The 22758-nt window shown below is 36.3% G+C and overlaps 1 protein-coding gene across 1 annotated transcript in view; it reads left to right on the forward strand.

Moving 5' to 3' along the window:
- Nucleotides 1-22758, forward strand: part of grm6a (glutamate receptor, metabotropic 6a) — a 58651-nt gene that overhangs the window by 5432 nt on the left and 30461 nt on the right. The window contains exons 2-4 of the mRNA XM_056265277.1: nt 1817-2416; nt 19983-20199; nt 20471-20606. Coding sequence (XP_056121252.1) covers nt 1859-2416; nt 19983-20199; nt 20471-20606 — 911 coding nt within the window. The 5' untranslated portion in view covers nt 1817-1858. The remainder of the gene's footprint in view (nt 1-1816; nt 2417-19982; nt 20200-20470; nt 20607-22758) is intronic.

A 22758-nucleotide genomic window follows, 5' to 3' on the forward strand; every position in this document is an offset into this window, starting at 1 on the left:
TTTACTTTTCCCTAATAAAGTCTTTTAAAAAAAAGAAATTATGAAATTAGCAACTTAATATTCTGCAATATTATTGATTTGACTGCACTGATATCGGTAGAAGCTGAATAATTACACTATTGTCTGAGCTGTTTTATAGCAAAATTGAGCTTGTTTCATAATGAATCAACTTTTCACAGTTATTGAACTGAACTGAATCAACACTGAACTGGAATGAGCTGAATAACAACGCTATTACAGCTGCTTTACAGCAGAACTTGTTGAATTTGTCTCATATTTGATGAAGTTGGCATCATTAATTCTGTTACTTTGTTACCTGTTTATTACTCTGAAGCTGCTTTCAGACACCTTTTATTGTATGAAGCACTATACAGATAAAAGTGATTTGACTTGACCAATGATACAACAAAAAAAATTTATCAAACAATGCCATATGTATATGTGCAAAGAAAGCAAAGAAAAATTAAAGTAAATATCACTTGTGAATAGAATATTTTAAGTCAAGCTGTAATAGATACTGTTTTATAGTGAAATATTATTATTTAATAAGAAAATATTATTTATAAAACATTTTAATCGTTTCTATTTCGGATGCATAAAATGCTTGGTATGAAATTAATCTCAGCAAAGACAAATTTTTCCAGTGATGTGATGAACAGACATGACATTTGTTGATTCAGGAAAATGACAAATTTGACAGAATTCTCCCGTGTTGCATCTATAAATAAACTAGTTTATAGTCAAAATCATTGAAGAAGCACCATCTTGATTCTCATGGTGGTTATCTTTTCATTCATATACAGGTCTGTTCATCTTTCCCCGATGGATTACTCTTTCTTGCATCTCTGAGTAACGGTATGATCATCCTATAGAGAAGAGCAATTTTCTACACACTCTCAACCTGAAAGTTAAATTTTCTTGTATTGAAGATTGAGCTACTGGCTACAGTCTCTCTCATTCTTAGCTGAATTCTGTCTTTTCTCTTGCTGCTTTCTGAGCAAATTCAATCTTCCATTGACCTTTGAACCCTTTGGAGAGGCACTCATACCACAGCTGGTCTTACAATCAGTACACATCAGAGCAGTTGGGATCCATTCCCTGGAGCTTCACCACACGCCAGCCTATATCACTCTCCATTCACAGGGTTTCAATGCAGTGCCTTTCCCAGTGGATGCTTTCAGAATGAAACCTGCATTCTTTAAAGCCTGGTCTTGTTTATGATGTGTTATACATTGTGCATGAATAGTTAGAGAGTACTAGAAATTCAAATTACTCTTATTTTTTTCCATAAAACACTATTGTAGAATCATTGTCATAAGAACATGTTGTGAATCCATTGATTCCAATGGGAACTGTGCATTGTATGTATAGTTAAAACTCAAAGTTTGCAAGAGTGAGACTTAAAAAGTTTCAAGTTTTGTTCTAGCACACTGATGTGAGGTGGTTGCCAATTTGATTCATTATGTTTATTTTTGTGTGTGTTACAATTTGGTTGCTAGGGTGGTCTGGGTTGCTAGGTGGTTACTTACTGACCCAAGTCAAAAGGGCATGCAGGACTTGCATGAGTTTAATATGTTAGAGTTATGGCTGCATGATTAATCGAAATAAAACTGAAATTTTTATATGGAAATTGCAATAAAGAAATGAAGACAGCCAGAAATATTAGTATTGTAATTTTATAGTTCCAATGTAGTTTTTTTTTTATAGTTCTAATAGTTCTAATGTCACCATAATCGTTTAGCCCTAGTTTAGTCAAAGAAAGCATCACTAATACGTGCTCCCCTATTCTTCTTCATATTTTTGTTTATCTCCACAGGTTCCTCAGATAGTGGATGAACACTAACGTGTTTGATTCATTATGACGTCACACCCTCCTCCATTCTTACTGAACCATCAGGTCGGGATGTTCCGGGTTTTAAGCTGGAGCAGCTGTCAATCTACCACATGGCCACGCCTCTTGTGGATTCTGTGGGTGTGGCTAAGCCCGTGTTCATCGGTTCACCACCACTCGCACCCACATTCCATCAAAATCCCTGGAGACATCACCTTGGGAGGCCTTTTCCCAGTCCATTCCAGGGGTCCCGCAGGGGTCCCGTGTGGAGAAATAAAGAAAGAGAAAGGAATCCACCGGATGGAGGCCATGCTGTACGCACTGGACCAGATCAACAGTGACCCAGAACTACTGCCCAACATCACACTAGGGGCCCGGATTCTTGATACATGTTCCAGGGACACTTACGCTCTAGAGCAGTCTCTGACATTTGTCCAGGCTCTCATTCAGAAAGACACGTCTGACATCCGCTGCTCCAATGGCGAACAACCAATCATACGCAAGCCTGAGCGTGTGGTGGGCGTGATAGGAGCGTCAGGAAGCTCGGTGTCCATCATGGTGGCCAATGTCCTGCGATTGTTTGAGGTGAGAACCCATCTGCATGTATGTGAGTGAGCAAATCAATATATTGTACGTACCAGGGTTATGCAAAATTTAATTCATTCTATCTATCCATCCATCCCTATCATTCTCTCCATCCATGAGGCTTATTAAACCTTTATACAAATTAAACAAAAAAATATAATCATTAGTTATATGAATTTCTTGAATTTAAATTTAAGTTAACATTCAATTTGATTCGCAATCTTGCATAATGTTTGCTACCTCAATTCATAACCAATTCAAATTCAGGAATGTTCTGAATGAAACACAACTTTGGTATATATGTGTATTTTCTTCAGCTTGTTGTGACTTCGACATGTTCCTGGATCAATATCTTTGTTGGTCCTGGAGCTACAATATCGAATTCCCGGAACGACAACAAATCAGAAATTCTGATTTTACAAATAATTTTAGGTTTACATCAACCTTTCATTTCCCTTTGATTTTAGGGTTAGTTTTAGTCTGATTTTCACATTGACCCTATAATTTGTATTCCTTTGTACACCCATACCTTAGGGTTTGCCCCATTATACCTGTCAATCTGGATGCTTGACTGGATCTCGATGCCTACAGGCAAGGACCTGGCGTTAATTGACGAGGAGGATTAGATAGACCAACTAATTATGGATTCAGCCTCTATCTCTTTGGTATCCCGCAGGCTTTCTAATATTTGTTCGGCTTTGTCTTAAATCCAGCAAGCATTTAGGCTAATTTTTATTCTCAACAGCTCTAGTTTCTGATTCTATGCAGTTTTGCAGTACCAAACTTTCAATTCTCAAATGATGTTGCAGTGGTAGTTTGTGCTGTTTGGTGCAGCAGTCATTAAAATTGCGTTCTGCGCTCGTTGAATTTTAATGGGAAGGTTTGGAGAATTCGCGTCTGGACCGCATTAACACTGGGCTGACATTATAAAGCTCCATGTGTTGTGGCGACAAATGTTTCATCCGCATCTCGAAATGCCAACCTCCCGTGATGCTTGCCATGGTGGGGGAAACTATCATTGCATATCATATTCACTTTGAGCAGCAATCATATTTAGTGATCCTCATCCAAACACGCAGAGCTTTAAAACCCTGTGATACTTTATTTTGCATCGTTGAACTAACTTTACTCTGTCATTATTGTGGCAACTGCTTATTATGTTTAAAATGTTGCAGTTAGATTTAAACCCCACATTGTTTGTGCATCATATGACCTCTTATCATCTATAGTTGCTAAACATTTCCTGGAAATAAATCTTGCATATGCATGAGTGAACTTGTGACTCAGAGTGTCCAATTTGCTTGTCTGAAAAACTGGGGAGTGCATTGTTGTTGGATCAAGCTCAATTTGGATGAAGATTAGAGAGCACATTTGTGTAATCAGAGTTTTTTTTAGTGTTTGCTACAACAAAAGCATGGTGAAACAACTACAGCGAGAACTGAACAGCTTGGCAGGGACAAGGTTGTGATTGGGCATAATTGGCAACCGCAAGCATTTACGATCAGAATTGTACCCACAACAAAGCACAAACCCCATGCACATTTTTCCTTTAGCAAACAAATGCAGGAGGAGGTTGAAACAAGTGTGAACAACTATTCTTTTTTCGTCCTGAAACGGCTCCAACTTCCCCCCAAGAGGGTCATTCTTGGTGGCTCCCTCATAGTGCAATATTAGACTCGTCTGAGAACACATGGCTTCCTGGCATTGGACACCCTGCCCGAGAATGAGAGAATCTCTGTGACGAATGGTGTGATTTGCTCCCCTGGTGTAAGCTTTTTTGAGAGGGCTATCTTGCTCCCTATATCCTCGGGTTCCACAAGACTCAAATCCCTTCCTACATGGCTCTTATGTTTGAAGGGAAATGAAAAGCGGACATATTGTTCTCAGTGCATGTAGAGGCTTTTGTAAGGTGAAATGGGAAATTGATTTTATGAGAGTCGACCAAGTGACAGACTAATAAAGCTTTTTTTTAGCTCTTCCCTAATGGAACAAGACAACATAGTCAGAGGGATTCATATGCCTTCTACGGTTCAGTGTACTCTGGTTAAGACCCCAAGAGAAGCTGTTTTGAATGTCATATAACAATTTGTGCTCCCCTAGCCCATCTGTGGTGCATTATTGAGCCATAAAGAGCCCGTACTTCATTTGTGAACAAAGCTCGTAATGATCGTCGATTGATCTTAATCGACCTGCTTTGGCAAAACAAAAAAACGTTCAAGAGAGACCATTGGGAAATAAAACCACAAATGAGATCTCTTTAATCTCATCTGATTCTTGTAGGCAGCAACGGGAGAACACATTTCTGCTTTGCTTCTGCTTATCATAGATATGAACTGAACCCTTTCTGTTTCAGTTTGAACCCTTTCTGAACCCTACATTCAGTTTACAACTCTATACTTAAAAATTGACTCCTTTGTGTCTATTTTTATCAAAGTCCCTTTAAACCAGGTCATTTCAGTTGGTGGTGATCTTTAAAACGCCTCTCAGGCAGCTATTTCAGTCCTGCAAGTACAGCTCCTATCTCTTTGAATGAGGAAACATCAAATGGTCCAAAGCTGTTCCCCAAGCTTACGATTAAATTTCATATTTGAAATCACCAATGAAATCTGACAACAGCGGTCTCATTCATTTGGTTTCTAAATGCTCAAATCATTAAAAAAAGCTGCATTTTTTTAGGCTGGACCGTATGGACCTCTTTTATTTAGAAGTCTGAACTTATTGCGCCATATTGTGCGTTGCGCTTCATAGTAATATGACTGCACCATCTTTGTATATGGGCCATTCTACAGAATTGGTTCAAAGTCAGAGTTGGAAACATCTTGAATTTAAAAAAAAAAAAATTTGCACAAATTTTGTAATGTATGCAAATTGTATAATATCCAATCCAAGGTACACATTTTTTGTAATTGTGCAGTTAATTCTGACTGCACATTTTCAGTAGTGACAGTGATGTTTTGGTAGCCACCACATCACATTACAGAATTTTACAGAAGGAAACACATAACTTTACAGAAAAATGCACATAATAAAACACTAGTAAAACATTTTATCGAATTACATCCCAAAAAGTTTGCTTAATTGGAGAAAAAAGGTGTTTGGTAGTGACGTTCCTTAAAGTTACACACTGATTTTCAGACTTTTAAACACATTCACCTCAAAATGATGGTAGCTATCTACTATGAAAGAGAAGCTATGAGAGAGAGAGAGAGAGAGAGAGAGAGAGAGGGACACAGTAATATTTCCTGATCAAAAATGTAGGGGTGTGGTTAAAATCAGTCTCAGCCAATGGACTAAAACATACACTGTTTCGGTAGTCACATGAAAATGCAGGACACATTAAATTCTTACATTAAATTTACATAATTTTTTTTTTTTAAAGAAATTTGATCTTCACTTAAAAAAAAAATCAAAACAAAATTAATTTTTTTAAACAACAATGGAAAGAAATTGCAAAAATTATTTCAATATAATTTTCACAAGTTGAAATTTAGGGGTTAGGGTTCGGGACAGCCACCTCCCATTTGAAAGTACCCAATAAATTATGATTATATATATATATATATATATATATATATATATATATATATATATATATATATATATATATATATATATATATATATATATATATATATATATATATATATATATATATATATATTAAGCTTACTGATATTTTAAATATTATTGGATTCAATAGATAATAGAAGGATCTTAGTAATCATCTAAGATTTGATTAGTTAAATGCTTTTCAAATGTGTTTTTTGGTTCTGGGACAGCAATTTGCACCAATTCTGTAGAATGGCCCATATCTAAAAAAAAGATTTTATTTCTCCAAATGAATTTTACGGGTAGCATCTGAGATGAAGTTGAGTTTGCGTTTGGATGTCAGATTAAAGTGATCGCATGAATACCAAGGCCTTACGTGTTTATATGTAATTGATCAAAGAAAAAAATACAGCTTTATTGTTCCTAAATCCAGCATTTCCAGTTCACAGTTGTCATGGAAATTCTGTAATCTCATTAACAGCGCCATTGCTAAGCCCCTAAGTTAATTTCTGCCCTTGTCAAATGCATATTTAAATTTTTTAGGGGATCCCATAAGCTGGTTATGATAAGATGTCAAAGTCATATTTGTATCTTCTCATATTTTACACGAAACATAAACATGAATGTTCTTCATAGGAGAAAAATCACACTTACAGAAAATAAAATAAATCTAGTAAAACAGGCTTTTTGCTATAATAATAGTGTAGTTATGATATTGACATAACCTGATGATAATACCATGATATTCTTTATAATACCTTAGGGTACATGAATATAGTACTACAGTATATTAAAGTATTATGGTTTCACAATCTGATTCCAGCTTAGTACATTATGGTAAGCATTCACTAAAAATGGTGTAAGATTAACTTTAAAACTATTTTCACTCTGAAATTTCTCAAATGATTACAAAGAAACTACAAGTAATGCATTGAATTAAACATGACATTTTGAAGTAGAAAGACTGAAATAGAATCTTAATTCATCTTAATTAAACATTGAAAAATCAGGTCACGGTGTCTATATTCAAAATGTTTCTCTATTGAATCTTTTCCAAACAGACTGAAATTCAAATTTCATTTAAAATATACAAAAAGCATGAAGTGCATTTCAATTTCACAGGAAGTTATCCCATTGTGCTGTTGTGAATGACAGAAAGGTGTTAGACAATAGGCTGAGTCTGTGGGGACAGCTGTCGGTAGCCAACCCTCTAATTAAACACATGTGGAATAAAGTCTGAAACGAATGTGGAACAAAAGCAGAGGTACAGTGGATCTTCATTAAACGGACCTTTTTGCGTCTGTATGATGAGGGGCACAGCACCACGGCGAGTGATTATTCCAGTCTACAGATTGCTCGCCGAAGCGTGGACAAAGGCTCGACAGCCACCTCTTTCCATTTATCATGTTTTTGTTGTTTAAATATGCTTGGGACAGTTTCAAACAGCCATTTAGCCCATGTTTTGCATACGAAAAGCCTGTTGTTTCACTGATATTTTTACACAGTCGATCATTAAAATGTGTTTGATGTGTCAGAACATCATGAAAATATCATGAGACAGATTGCGAGCACAATGCTTGAGTTCTGGAAATATCTTTGATGTTTGTGACGCCAAACACCTGTCGTTTGTGGAAAGTCTTTGTTTATTCAAGTCTTCATGTCAGGAATGAATGTGTCCCAATTCGCATACTTCTGCTACACACTGAAAGCATGTATTTTGCTTATGATTGTAAATTACATTTACATTACAAAACATTTTTAGAATGTACTACATACTATAGAATATCTATTATGAATATTTTTGCATGCATAAAGAACCTGTCTATTTATCAAAATGTGCTCAAACGAATTTATTTTTTGACAAATTTCAAGATATTTTTTACACAAACTTGTATTATGCAAAACTATTGTTTTCATTTGAGATCATTTGACAACAACAATGTGTTTCCCTAACCCTAACCATTTAAAGTGTGGTATATTTGAGTGAAACCGCTTCTTGAATAAGAAAAAAATCTAGTAGGGAGGGACTTGATTTTGTCAACCAGGAATTGATTGGATGGTTGTGGTTTGCTATTGGTCGATCTCATGTGAGTGACAGGTTGTCCCGCCCTCACACCAGTAAACACATCATCAGAGAAGAGATGTTGCTGCAACAGGGTGGGGAATTTTGATTAAAGATTACGAGAGCACATGAATTTGAAAGAAAATAATGATGTGCATGGATAAAACATTTAAAATAAATATGGCAATATATCATTATGAAAAAACAAGAATGGTCAATTGATTTCATAGTGACTTTAAAAACACAATGTATGTTGCACAGTGTTTTTAGTATGTATTCCATTTCCAAACTGTTAATATCTAGCTAAATCATCTGTGTATTCGACACCATTTTTCTACAGCTGAAAAAATTAAAAATAGCACACAGTCACAAACTCTTCTTCTCATCCTCAAGGGGTTATGGCTTTTGTCAGCCAAACAAAGCATGCACGAATGCACACTTCGAAATCCATCCTGGCACCTTTGGCTCACTGCTCTACGAACTATAATTTGGGATGCACTCTAATCTCACATACTGTTTAGGACAGATAGTATGTGAATTGGGATGCAGCATGTGTTATCATTTCTCTGTTTTTAGCTCTGTGTCTTGACGCAAGAGGGGCCATATCTCGTGCTTTCCACAGTCAGGGCAAACGCGATCACAGCCGAGTTAAATGAGCTTTTACTTCACCCCACGGTAATGACTCTCCCTGTCAGACGCTCACTTTAAAGACGGCACGTCCTTCCCGCTTAACAGACAGAGATGACACATCTATGAGCATACACAGACCTTTAATGAAATGCTGTGCTCCAGAGAGCATGCTGGGAGTCATACATGTACACACATACACAAATCTCACGTCTTTCTCTGAGTCGCTCGGACATCTTTTTCTCAGACGCACACACATACACACTCTCATTTGGATTACAAAGACACAGACCTTCCAATGGAAGAGCCACATAAGCCCCGACAGACCGCATGAACTGCAGTAAAAATCAGCACTTCAGCAGTGCCGCAGTTGCATAATTGTGAATGTCGTTTCTGTGGCCGTTCTAGCTGGATGGGACACGGTAGCAAAACGCATGTTTTTTTAATGACAAGACTTAGTGCTCTGGCTCATGAAACAGCTCCAGGTACTCAATTTTTAACGGCTCATCTTTATGTGGCATACAACTCTGCAGAGATCCCTTGCTGACTCTTAGTTTTATGGGCCAGAGACCCAGATGCTTGTAGAGCAGAGGAGTTTGATTGCCTCTTGCCAAAAGCATCAGATGAGATTATAAAACAATAGAACAGTGAAATTCACGGTATGTGGGACGGGGGACCTTTTTTGAACTCAACATGAGTATGTTGTTGTTTTTTTACAACACATGCGTTTCTTTAAACCTAATTAGGTGAACCAAGCTAACAAAATGAGGGAAATTCGAATAGAATTAATATTTCAGATATTTTTGGGTGGACTCCTGAACTCCATTGAGATGCCTTTTTTAAGTCTGTCTAAAACTCATTGCAAATTATTTAGTGTTATGTAAATATATTCTAGGAGACCTCCAAAACAAAATTAGGCACCTTTAAAATAGCAAAATAGGGGCGTCTGCATTTGCATACTTGCATAAAGTGCATTTCAGACCTTATTCCATGAATTTGGCCAAAAACATCCCCTATACTCAGACACATATTTTTTGTATCTCACCTTCATTTATATAGCACTTTTAACAATATAGATTGTTTCAAAGTAACTTTACAATGATAATAGGAAATTACAGTAACAGATTGTTTTGGCTTTACAGCAGCTCTAGAATAAAGTTATTGTCCAGCTAAAGTTAGTTATGATTGATTGATTCACATCTGTTGCAAAGATTAACTTAGGGGCCGCTAACACGACACAACCGTTCTAACAGAAAACACTCAACGCGCTCTGGCCCTCTCATCCGCACAAAACAGTGCCTGGTGGCTCGAGAACGCAAACCCTGAAATAGATTCCAAGGTACAAGCCTTGAAATTTTTTTGGGGAAAAAAGGTTATCTCTGCGCAAACCTCAAAAACGCAAATCCGCGAAAACGTCGACGGCGTGCACATGCGCATCACATGTTTAGTCTATAGGTATGAGTGTTTGAATATATATGTGCACAGGCATGTAGTCCTTCTTTACAAACCAACCCTCAACAAACTACTTGTCTGGCCTTAAAAATGTATAATAAAGAATTATTTATCGCTTCCGCGTAGCCACGTGAACTGGAATTATCCCAACAACGTTTTATCTGTACAGAGGTAAAGGGAAGGAGGCCTTCACAGGGGAGAGACTAGTTGACACTTCAGGACTGCGTTGTCGTCGTGTCCAGGCGCAGGTCCTTCATCAGATCTGGATACGGACTGCGGTAAACCTCTGGATAAACAGAGAGACTAATATTAGCATCAGGATTTATGGCAAGTGTTCCCGGTTCCGGCTGACCTAATCTATGCAGCCTAACATTGAATTATAGAAGTCTATAATGTGGTATGTGTATGCTAGGTCAAAGAGATGTGTTTTTAGTCTAGATTTGAACTGAATCTACTTAATCTAGAATCTACTTAAACTGCATGTTGCAATCAAATCTCAAGATTTAAGGGGGCACTAGAGCTCCCTTTAAATGCATGTGACATTAAACCTTATTTTATAGCATTGTATTACTCGGGTACAGTAGCTGCTAGAAACTTGTCAAAAGATAATCTTTACAAACTTAATACCAAATACAAAACTTTACAAACTTGCTCAGCATGATTTTCTTCAAACTATTACAGTTCAGCTGAAAGAGAAAACAAGATTTACTGTAAGCATTTTATCCTTCATTTAAAAATTTAAAAGCTTGTTTATTTTGCTATCCTAATGTGCTATCCTAGTGCTAACAGAAGCACATGACAGGATCACATGATGGGATATTGGAATCACATGACAAAACAGAAAGCATGACAATGAAAACTACTAAATAAAAGACATAAACATGAACCAAAAACCAAACGTGACATCTAAATATGCGTTTTTTTTCCCCTTCTGCTATTAGAACAGAACTGCAATCCACCAGTTGAGAACCAATGGTTTGATGCATGTTTTTGCATCCCTTGCGGCAAATCGTTCTTGCATTGTGGCATGAATTGTCTTCTGACGCGTAAAATTGAACTTGCGTATTTAGAAGTGTTTGTGTTCACGTACTTGCGTAAGCGTGTTACTGGCCTTAATTACTCTGTCTTTGCCCTGAGCCGTTAAACCGAGTCTGGGGGTCTAGAAAACACATCAGGCTCTTAGCTGCAAAATTAGAGGACCTTTTGGTACAATAAGCTGCTGGCTTCCGTTCATAAAACTCAAATTGAGTTTGTAAGAGTAAGTGAAAGGAAATCACCAGGGCAAATGTTTGACAGTAAGAGTTTTGAGGACTGAAATCACTTTGCGAGGTGCATGTGTGACCATTAGTCATTTAGAAATTGCATGCAATGGGTCAATGGAGAGATTATATTTTGATCTAAGATTGCTACAGGTTTCTTTGTGAATAAATAATCATTGCATTAGTTGATCTAAAGAATCTAAGTGTCTACAGGCACCTTAGCTGTCAGAGTTTCCTCTAATTGCCGTTATTGTGAGTTAAATGGTTAGTAATTGGACTGATGTCTGTGGCAGTTAATTCGAGTGAGAAAATTGTGGCTATTTTTTGTTGAACTTTAGGAAATGCTTTTATGTGAACTTTTTCGTGTCAGTTGCTATTATTATGCATCGAGACACTGAATTATCATGCTGTCAGCAATACAATTTTCTCTTGACAGTGTGAAGTCCATCAGTCTCTCGACTCTCTCCTTACTGAATTATGTATTTGTGTGAAATCACCCTTATAGGCCTATTAATTGCTTATAGTTGCACAGCATGCACAATACACTTAAAGAAGTTTCTGGATTCGGTGAAATGCTGTTTTAACTTGTATCGATCTGTTCAAATACAAATAAATAAATATAATGCATTTACCTTAGAAGTTCATATAAAGTTATATCCAGTATTTCAATGCCTGTTTATGAGCATGTGAAGCCAGTAAACATGTAAACCTTCTCTATTTACAGAGGAAAATCCAAACAAAGGCATTATGTCAGAAGTTCATCCGCCGAATAGTCCCACCGCTTAAAGGATTATTACAATTTTGCAGCTCAAAAAAAAACATTTTGAATGGAAGAATTAATATAAGTGCTTCATCATATAGCTGCACGTTTGGGCTTTTAAAACTTCCATTCAATGTTCATTTATAATAAATGTTGTTGTTTTCTTGCTTGTTTTTACAAACCGAGGGATGAGTTGAATTATTTCTGTGGTAAAGGATGGTACTGGACAGATGCTGTTGAAAGAGCTGAACTTGTATTGAACCTGGAACATTCCTTTAAGGAAATAGGCTAAAAGCTCACTTCATTTCATGCCAGCGGAAAGCATTTGCTCAGATGTTCAAGAATAGTGTGTCGCATTTGGTAAACCTATGGTAAATATGTCTCTCCCTCGGTCAAGCGAGAGATTTATATCCATCAGTATTGAGTCACACTAGAGCAAGATCTTCAAAACATGGTCTATCCAGGGGACAGAAAGACATCACTATACAATATTTTGGTAAACATTGTTCAAATATTGAGATAACTTTGAATATACAAGATTTGGTTTTATTTATAACAACTGATTAGTTCAAGAAATTGCTCCTCCTCTCAGGTCGCAAGACAACAGCAGTTGTGTTTTTATGAAACAAGAGTATGCGGTGTAACACCTTATACTGTATATGATGAATTCAGTTAATTCAATAAAGGATTCATCAGACTGAATCATCAAACATTATCAGACAGAGTTAGTAAGTTTTTGATTGAGTCATTAAAAGGAGTGACTCAAAAGATTAATTTGTTCATGAATCAGACTACACTGGTTGTATGATTTGTGTTTGATTCACTAAAATGTTTTTTTTAGGGCTGTCAAATGATTAATCACGATTAATCACATCCAAAATAAAAGTTTTTTTTACATAATATATGTGGGTGCACTGTGTATAATTATTTTGTATATATATAAATACACACACATGCATGTATATTTAAGAAAAAAATATAATTTATATATAAAATATTTATATTTATATATAATATAAATTATATATAAATCTATATACAGTATATACATGAAAATATTTCTTAAATATATACAAGCATGTGTGTGTATTTATATATATAAAATAATTATACACAATGCACCCACATATATTATGTAAAAAAAACTTTTATTTTGGATGTGATTAATCACGATTAATCATTTGACAGCCCTAGTTTTTTTACGAATTTGTTTATGAATTGGACTACAATGGTCACTGTGTTGGTCTATATGTGTTTGTTATTGTGTGCAGTGTGTAAGTGTGTGTTTTTTGTGTGGTTGCTTGTTGGTCTGCTCACAAGTCTCTACGATATTCGTTTTCAATTTATTATCATAAACACACTGGGTTGTAGGCAAGTTTTAACATTTACTGCATTTTGTTACTCTTCTGTCAAGTGTGGTGGTTGACAAGAGATGCATAACGCAGAATTCTAACAAAGATACTTTAATAAACAGGAAAATACATGAATAATAATCACGCTAACCAAACTAAGGGTATGTTTACTAAAAAACAAAAAACTTTTTTTGCCGTACATTTACATGACAACAGCGTTTTGGCAAGCAAGATTTGAAGCTTTTGAAAATTCATCTAGTCACTTGGAAATTTGAGGAATCATTAATGTCTCTATTTATTGTTCAAATCTCTAACCTTGAGTATGAGCATTCGTTTGCATAAACCTCTAATAAGGCATATCCAAGGGGGCAAATATCATAATAAACAATGTTTGGATGTTTACAGTTATGATTTGTGACAATCACTTTTTGAAATATTATTTATAGCAACGAATGTAGTCAAGGTCTTTATTAACCATGAAATTTCTACATTTTAAATATCTTATGTAGTGTTGGTAAACTTCACAAGCTTGAAAAGTGAAGTTTTTGATAAACATGCTGAGCATTTTCTTTATCATATGTTTGTTTTGGAGAGCAGAAGTCTTGGCTCAAAGCTTCTAATTAACTGCCGTGTCTAATTAATCAAGAAAATTGCAGCTCTAGGCTACTGCCAATGATTCATGAATGCGCTTTCAGCAAAGGGTATTTAAGAGTCGTCTCAAACTTCATGCGAACTGTTTTCGGGTCATTTGAGGAAGACCAGTGGCGACATCATGATGGATTGATTTGTTGTTGTAGAAAAAGACAGACAACAGATCAACTCCTTGAGGACAGTTGTACTGCTGCTCTTTCATATGTGGAAACTTATTAGCATTCTTCCATTGAAATATACACTTTGTTTCTTTGTCTCCACTTTTTCTTCCTTTCTGCGTAGCTTAATTTAACTAATCTAGTTTATACTTTAGTTCAAATATGGCATTCTCGACTATGAATGACTATTGGTTGAATTTTATGACAAATAGCTTTTCCTCATTTGCTTGTCATTTTGGATAAAAGCATCTGCTAAATTAATACATTTAATGTCTCAGATGTTTCTCATAAAAGTCCTTGGTTAGCAGACAATTGTTGACCCACAGTAACAGCTATAAAATAAATGTGGATAGGAATTCAGATCATTTGGTGTTGGAAGAATTTGATACAAAATTAGTGATATCTCTGACTTGTTGTTTTGTCAAACCTGAGCAAGATTTGCGATATCTTTTAGAGGAGATACATGGGATCTAGTGCTGTCAAACGATTAAAATACTTAATCGCGATTAATCGCATTAATGTCATAGTTAACTCGCAATTAATCGCACATTTTTATCTATTCTAAATGTCTCTTGATTTCTTTTTGTCCTGTTCTTTTTTCTCATTTTAATGCTCTTATCAACATGGAAAAGTGGATCGGCTTGCTTTGAGCAATATTGAAAACAACATTGACAATATTACTGTGTTCAATTTCACACTAACATTCTCACTTGGAGCAAATAATCTCTCACACAATGTAACGCTGTCCATCAATAAAAGGGTGAAAGAAATACTGACGAGGTCCTGATATTGACGACGGGGCGGAGAATTCGCATCAGCTGTGTGTGTGTGTGTGTGTGTGTGTGTTTGGCCATCATCAAGAGGTATTTCTATGGGTATTTCAGACTGGACGTGCTGCAATGATGATAGCTCAGTTCACAACGACAAAACACACAGATCACTTTGGTCTCATCAATGGAACCATTTGGCAAGTTTTTAAAAGTAAACTTTCCATTCAGAATCTTATTGGCATCCATTTCGGCGTCTCGCGCTCGTCATCCACTCAAAACGTAACGTTAACCAACTATTTGGCCGGCTCGCAAGTCCAAACAAGTGTGTGCGGCGTGCCTGTTGTTTTGTTTCCGGTCTAGCTAGATCCGCTTGCGCTTTCAAAACGTCCTCGCGCGGCGCAAGCCATTGAAATGAATGGGTTTCATAGCGCAGCGGCCCGCATGCCGCGTCCTGTTGCAAAAGCATGTGACAAAGTTTGCTAGGCCAAAAAGACCGTTAATCGCGCGATAAAAAAATTAACGCCGTTAAAATGGGTTTGCGTTAACGCCGTTAATAACGCGTTTAACTGACAGTCCTAATGGGATCACATGAGATCTTTTTCCTCAATAGAAACATCTAAAAAGTAGAACACTTAATCAGAAGTCTCCAATTCCATTTAATTTGATAAAAAACCCAGCAAGCAATAGCCATCATTTCATTGTCTCGGTTATAGACCCGATGTAGTCTGGCTATGAGTAACCCAGACAAAATAACCTTTAATTTGGTTACATGTCGTTTTTGCCAAAATAACTTGCAAAGTCAACAGTGATTACAAGGTGTTTTGTTTCATTTCTTTGACATGTTCTACGTGTAGCCTGTGCATCTATCATTGGGCTATGCTATGGTTAGATGTTTATTAGGTACATTTTCACTGATAGCCCAATATTGTTTTAGCCTAGACGTCAAGGCTGTGTTTGGACGGCTATTAGACATCTTTTAAACACAGAACTGCTTGCTGGGAACTGGGATGTTAAAGATCACATGATATTACTTTATGAGTCTGGTTTTCTGTCCTGTGCTGATATATTTCCTATTGAAACCGAAATTAGGTACAGGACACATCGAAGAGCTTTCATTTTCTTACAAATGGCAAAAAACAGATTGACAATCATAAGCATTCACACATAAATACAAACATACACATATACTACATGCACATCATTGAAATGAGGGCTTTTGTTGGGTGCGTGGACACAGATCAGGGGCAGACAGCAGCCATTACTGTGATTAAAAGGTTGGATTTGGATCGTGACGGCTCTGATGAGAGCTGGTGAACGTTGCTGTTATGGAGTCACTAGTGCAGAATATTAAATACTTCTGTCTGAGCCAGAGACCTGTCCAGCTGGGGAATCAGACTAGTGGGGAATCATACCCCCAAAATGGGGTGCAGTAAAATTTTGCAGAATTTACACTATGAAGTCTGTGTAGCAGTTCTGTTAGGGCAGAATTTGACCCTTTATGGCTTTATTTCCTGCTTTGTCATTATTTACTCACACTCATATCTTTCTAAACTTGTGTTTTCTTAATTTTTTTTATCTTTTAATGTTCTGGGGAATGGAAATGGAGAGGTTCATACCCCTCTTGTACACTACAGTAGTCAACAACATTTTAAGTGGATCAAAACCTTTCATCAAAGTTTCAAAAACTTGAAAAGTGCAAACCAAAAGATAACCAAAACCAAAAAGTAAGATTATTCTTAACAAATTAAAGTTTGTCATTAGTTAAACTCCCCCTGTAGTCAATCATTTTATCCCTTAAACCTCATCTCTGATCGCCAAAATTACATATTTAAGTGTATTTTCCTTGAAAAAAATTCTTCATGCCTTAAAATAGCTTGAATGCAACTCTACACCCTTGCCTCATTTAGTATACGTGATTCTATGAATATGCAAATTATCCCCGCCTCCACTCATTTGCATCAGCTCAGAGATCCACTCATTGCCATTGACGATCACACGTTGACGTGATTGGTTACAAGGTAGTTTGTGATGTCAGAAACACCATGCAGCGATTCTGTCTGTCTGTCTGTCTCTGTCTGTCTGTCTGATCAATCAATCAATCAATCAATCAATCAATCAATCAATCAATCAATATCTATTATCTATATTTTCACCTGTTAGTGATGTCATACAGTAGGCTACTTATTTGATGTACATTTGAACAAATCTGTCATGAAACAAGTTTTTGTGACAGACACCGTTTAAATGATTACATTTCAACAACAAATTGGAGTGGAAACAGTAATATCAGAAAGTTGAAATAAAAACAGGGGAATGTGCAATTTAAATGTTTGTAAACAGCTCTGTTTTAAATTTAATGTTAATTATTATAATTTAAGCGATTAAATGTAATAATTGTTTGCTCTGTTGTCAATTTTAACCTGTAATATTATAGTAATGTACTAAGCGAGAGGGTCTCATGTACCGTTTACAGCATTAATTACTAAACATCATTAATTAGAGAGATTTTGACATGCACCTAAAATAGTTTCAAAATGATTCAAATCGAGATGGGAATCTAAAAAAGCGCTTGTGAATTAGATTGTGAAATCTGCGTCAGCTCCCAGTCCGCGTTACATGGTACCACCACAGTACTAATTTGTAAAGGTCTGTTATCTGATTCATTTCATCAGTTCATTAGTGGAGTGCTCCATGACCTGAATTGGGTGTTTCAGATTTTTTAGACACCTGTAATGTGCAGGATTGTGAAACGCTAGGTTAAAGTCTCATTCGCGGGGGCCGCCGGACATAATCAGTGTTAAATGAATTCTTCTCCTTCCCCCCTCCTGATCTCTGTATCTCTCCTCCTGTGCTTAACTTAATTTGACTAAAACCCCTCTTATCCTCACAGATAATCTGTCAAATGGATCGTTGATTCATCCATCTACCTGTTGTAAGTCTTCCCCCACGGCTCACCCACATGCCGAGACCTCGACTTGCCTTCTGTGCATTAGCTGACGAGACACAATCGTTGCTCCACTTTCACTGCTATAAAAAGAGGGAGTCGATCTAGGTTTATCAGTCACTGGGTGAACCAAGCGACCAATCATGATGAAACCAACAGCAGGCATCTGCGTTTGCTCCAGACAAATGATGTAATAGTGCTGATAATTCACTACAACATTTTGTTGTCAAAGCTTGAGTGGCCTATAAAGTACCATGCTAACACTCATTTGAGCCAAAGCAACAACTTTTTTGTCACATTTTATTGGGGATTTCATTTGTTTTCAGCAACGATGCATTTAATTGATCATTAAAGACATTTATAATGTTATAAAAGATTTCTATTTCAAATAAATACTGTTATTTTGATCTTTCTATTTATCAAAGAATTCTGAATATAATGTTTCATGGTTTCCACAAATATATTAAGCAACACAACGGTTTTCAACATTGATAATAAGAAATGTTTCTTGAGCAGCATATCAGCATTAGGCATTAGATATGATTTCTGAAGGATCATATGTCTGGAGTAATGATGCTGAAAATTCAGCTTTACCATCACAGGAATAAATGACATTTTAAAATGTATTCAAATAAAAAACTGTTATTTTTAATCATAATAATATTTTACAATATCGCTGATTTTACTGTATTTTCGATCAAATAAATGCAGTCTTTATAAGTGTTAATGTTTTTGAAAGAAGTCTCACCAACTTTTGAACAGTTAATTTTTTAATTAAGATTATTTTCTTATTCTATTCTATTTCTTGTTTTAAGCATACAATATTTGGTGAGGTTTATGCTTAAAGCTGCAGTCCGTAACTTTTTTGGGTTAAAAATTATCCAAAATAAATTTGAGCACGTACATAATCAGCCAGTGTTCAAAACTATCTGCTTGCTTTAGCTCGATCCAAAGCGGTAAGCTTGTAATAATGATTTTAATTCCAGTGGTACTGGTGGATTTCCGCGGGAGATTCGAGCATGTCTTTGCGTCATTACGTCACATCTGTACACACACATCTGTACACATAAAGAAGAGTCTCGGCTAGTAGGCTATATTGCGTGTGAGGATGCTGGAGGTGGAGATTTATAGCCTTTTCTCACAGCACTTGACATAATTAAACTTATAAATTTGATGGCGGATCCAGAAAGGTTCAAACAACAATCACCAGTGACAACTGGAGATTCACCCGTTGTAAAATGCAAAAGACTTCGGACTTCGGAGTGGCTACAGAAAAAAGAGACTGCAACCGGACCCATGCGAAAACAAGGATAATATCGGAAGGGCATTAAATGTAGTCACGCAATGCTGATGTTTTTAACATTAACAATTTGAGAACAAAGTATAATTTGCACGGTTTGACGTGATATGATAAGCAATCGTTAGATTTAATCAGCGCGATTTACTGCAATGCTTTTTTTCCCCTTAGTTGGTCAGAACAAAAGTGGATGTTACTTACTTGTTCAGATGACATTTTAGGGTGAAAATTCTTATGTTGGTCATATTTTCCAAAAAGTATAATCTGTGATTCTGAATGCCAGTATCCACACCGGCGCGGCGACTGACAGACGCACACACTCCTCAAAACATTGGATTCTTCCGCGCTGTGCCGTGCCGAGGCACAACCCATGCAAAGTTGATAATTCCAACAGAGATGGCGACAAAGAGGAAAACTATGGACTGCAGCTTTAAAACAAGAAATATTTGCCAGAAGGGTTAAAAAAAAACTGAATTAAAGAAATTCTCTTTGAAATGAAGTCTTATAATCATCTCATATCTATTTATCTTGTTTTAAGTTGATATTTTTACTGGAAACCAGGACAAAAATATAGAGTAAGAAAAGTTTTTTTTTGTTTTTTTTTACTTTTTCCTCCCACCTAGGGGAGTTAGCAAGATACTTGCTTTAAAAAGGAACTTAAATCTCCTCTCTTTTTGTCTTCCAGATCCCCCAGATCAGTTACGCCTCCACAGCACCAGAGCTGAGCGACAATAACCGCTATGACTTCTTCTCTCGTGTGGTACCACCAGACTCCTACCAGGCCCAAGCTATGGTGGACATCGTGAAGGCACTGGGCTGGAACTATGTGTCCACTTTAGCATCAGAGGGGAATTATGGTGAAAGTGGAGTAGATGCCTTCATTCAGATCTCTCGAGAGGCAGGTACAGTATCTGTACAGTCATCAAGCTTTGAAGCTTCTGGTGTGCTTGAGAGTCTATCGATGTAAAACACACTGCAGCATATATGATCCAGATTGGACTTTCCATTAATATGCTATCTTTCAAAAAGTTCCAAAGACTGAGACGGCTGCATGCATTTGTACCCATCTGCTGCCAGAAATTTATGCCGGTCATTAATATAAATAGAAAGTGAGTCACATTTTAGTCGAGAAAAATGTCAGCATCGGTGTCCATCTCTCTCTCTCTGACAAAGGAGGTCTGTGCATCGCTCAGTCCTTGAAGATCCCACGAGAGCCCAAACCAGGAGAGTTTGACAAGATCATTAAGAGACTAATGGAGACCCCCAATGCTCGAGGAGTCATCATCTTTGCCCATGAGGACGACATCAAGTAAGTGAATGATATGCCTAATGTATGTTTGATCTGCAAGACCTTTTAGGAATATTCTGGGTTAACAGCTTGAATTCTATTAGCTGCATCTGTGGTGTGTTTTATCAAAGATACACCTACATTTTACATTTTATTTTATGTAATAAATGAATGAATAAATGAATGAGGCATTTATATAGCGCTTTCATATGTACTACTGTACACCCAAAGCGCTTTACAATTGTATCAGGGAATCTCTCCTCAACCACCACCAATGCAATGTAATGTAACTGGTAGAAAATTAAAGGGTAAGTTCAGCCAAAATTGAATATCTTGTCATCATTTACTCATGTCGTTCCAAACCCGTAAGACTTTCACTCATTTTCGGAAGACAAATGAAGATATTTTTTAATAATATCTGAGTGGTTTCTGTCTCTCCATTGAAAGCCACACAACTACCACTCTGACGCTTCAAAAAGTTCATAAAGAGATCGTAAAACTAATCCATATGAATTAAGCGGTTTAGTCCAAATTTTCTGAAGAGACACGATCGCTTTATATGATGAACAGATTGTATTTAGGCTTTTATTCAATAGGCTTTTATGTAAACATTCATCAATGCACACATCAGTTGTGGTAAACGGAAGCTCAAGCATGTTCGCTTGATGTGTGAGAACCAATGAGGTTCATTCTCGTGTTACGCAGCACGTTTGAGCTTCTGCAAGAAGTTTGTTCTCACGCATCAAGCAGGTTCGGTTGAGCTTCTGTTTATGTTCGCTGATCAATATTTATGTGAATAAAAGACTAAATTAAATCTGTTCATCATATAAAGCGAACGTGTCTGTTCAGCAAATTTGGACTAAACCGCTCAATTCATATGGATTAGTTTCACAATCTCTTGAACTTTTTAAACTTTTGAAGCATCAAAGTAGTAAATGCGTAGCTGTCAATGGAGGGACAGAAAGCTCTCAGATTTCCTTAAAAATATCTTCATTTGTGTTCCGAGGATGAACGAAAGATTTATGGGTTTGGAACGACATGAGGGTTCAGTAAATGATGACAGAATTTCCGTTTTCGGGTGAACTAACCTTTTAACTCTCTACAAGTCAAGTCAAGTCACATTTATTTATATAGCGCTTTTTACAATACAGATTGTTTCAATGCAGCTTTACAGAGATATAACAGTAAATAATGCAAAAAAGAAAATAGCGTCACAGTCCAGCTTAAGTAAGTTCAGTAATGTTTCAATTTTGATTGAATCAAAATTCAATATTAATTTAGTTCATTTATATAGCCGCTCTGGAGTAAACCGTGATGTCAATGTCCAGCTCAGTTCAGTTCTTGTATAATAGTGTCAATGCAGGCGGATCAATATTATTGTTGAATATAAAATTAAATGTTAAATTTAATGTCCCCAACTAAGCAAGCCAAGCCAATGGCAATAAAAGTGGGAAAACAACAGAGCTCAGAGCTCAATAGAGCTCTTGCCATGAGAAAAGATTCAGCTACCTACCTGTAAAAATATATATATATATACCGGTATATATATAAATATATTTTTATTTTTTTAAAGAAAACATCTAATGCACTTACAATGGAAGTTTAGTGGACACTGAATAAATGTTTAAAAACAGCAACTACCAAATTATCTTAAAAGTATTTAAATCAACAATTGTGTGTATATAAACAATAAAATAAGATGAGAGAACTACACTTTTTTATTTGTTTCTCTGAATGTATAATGAAATTAGCCAAAGTTTCTACTTTAAACTTACCATTAAGAGAGTTTGTGTGTTAGATTTGCACATTTGCGCATTTCTTCTTTCCTTTTTCTTTTTTCCTTTTTTTTTTCTTTTTGTTTTTACAAACGTCAACGTAGGAACGTCAACGTGAAGCGACTTTAACAACCCATTGCAGTTCTTTAATGTATATTTTCACTGTTTGACAGGATGTTGGTGGGAAGGCGTGAACAAATAAGAGAACTTGTTGATGTCAGCTGGAAAATAAAAAGTAGTTTGAGAGGCACATTTTGATTTCACTACAATACCATGTTGTGCACTGATGACCAGGAAGGAGTGATAAGAAAGTAAAAAGGGCTAATTTTGATTTTATGTGGACTGAATGAATATTTGCTGTTTATTATTGTTTACAAGCATTGTCACACATTTATCTT

The sequence above is a fragment of the Rhinichthys klamathensis genome, unplaced genomic scaffold (assembly GCF_029890125.1).
Source record: "Rhinichthys klamathensis goyatoka isolate OS25496 unplaced genomic scaffold, OSU_Roscu_1.1 h1tg000231l_1, whole genome shotgun sequence".
Lineage (NCBI taxonomy): Eukaryota > Metazoa > Chordata > Actinopteri > Cypriniformes > Leuciscidae > Rhinichthys > Rhinichthys klamathensis.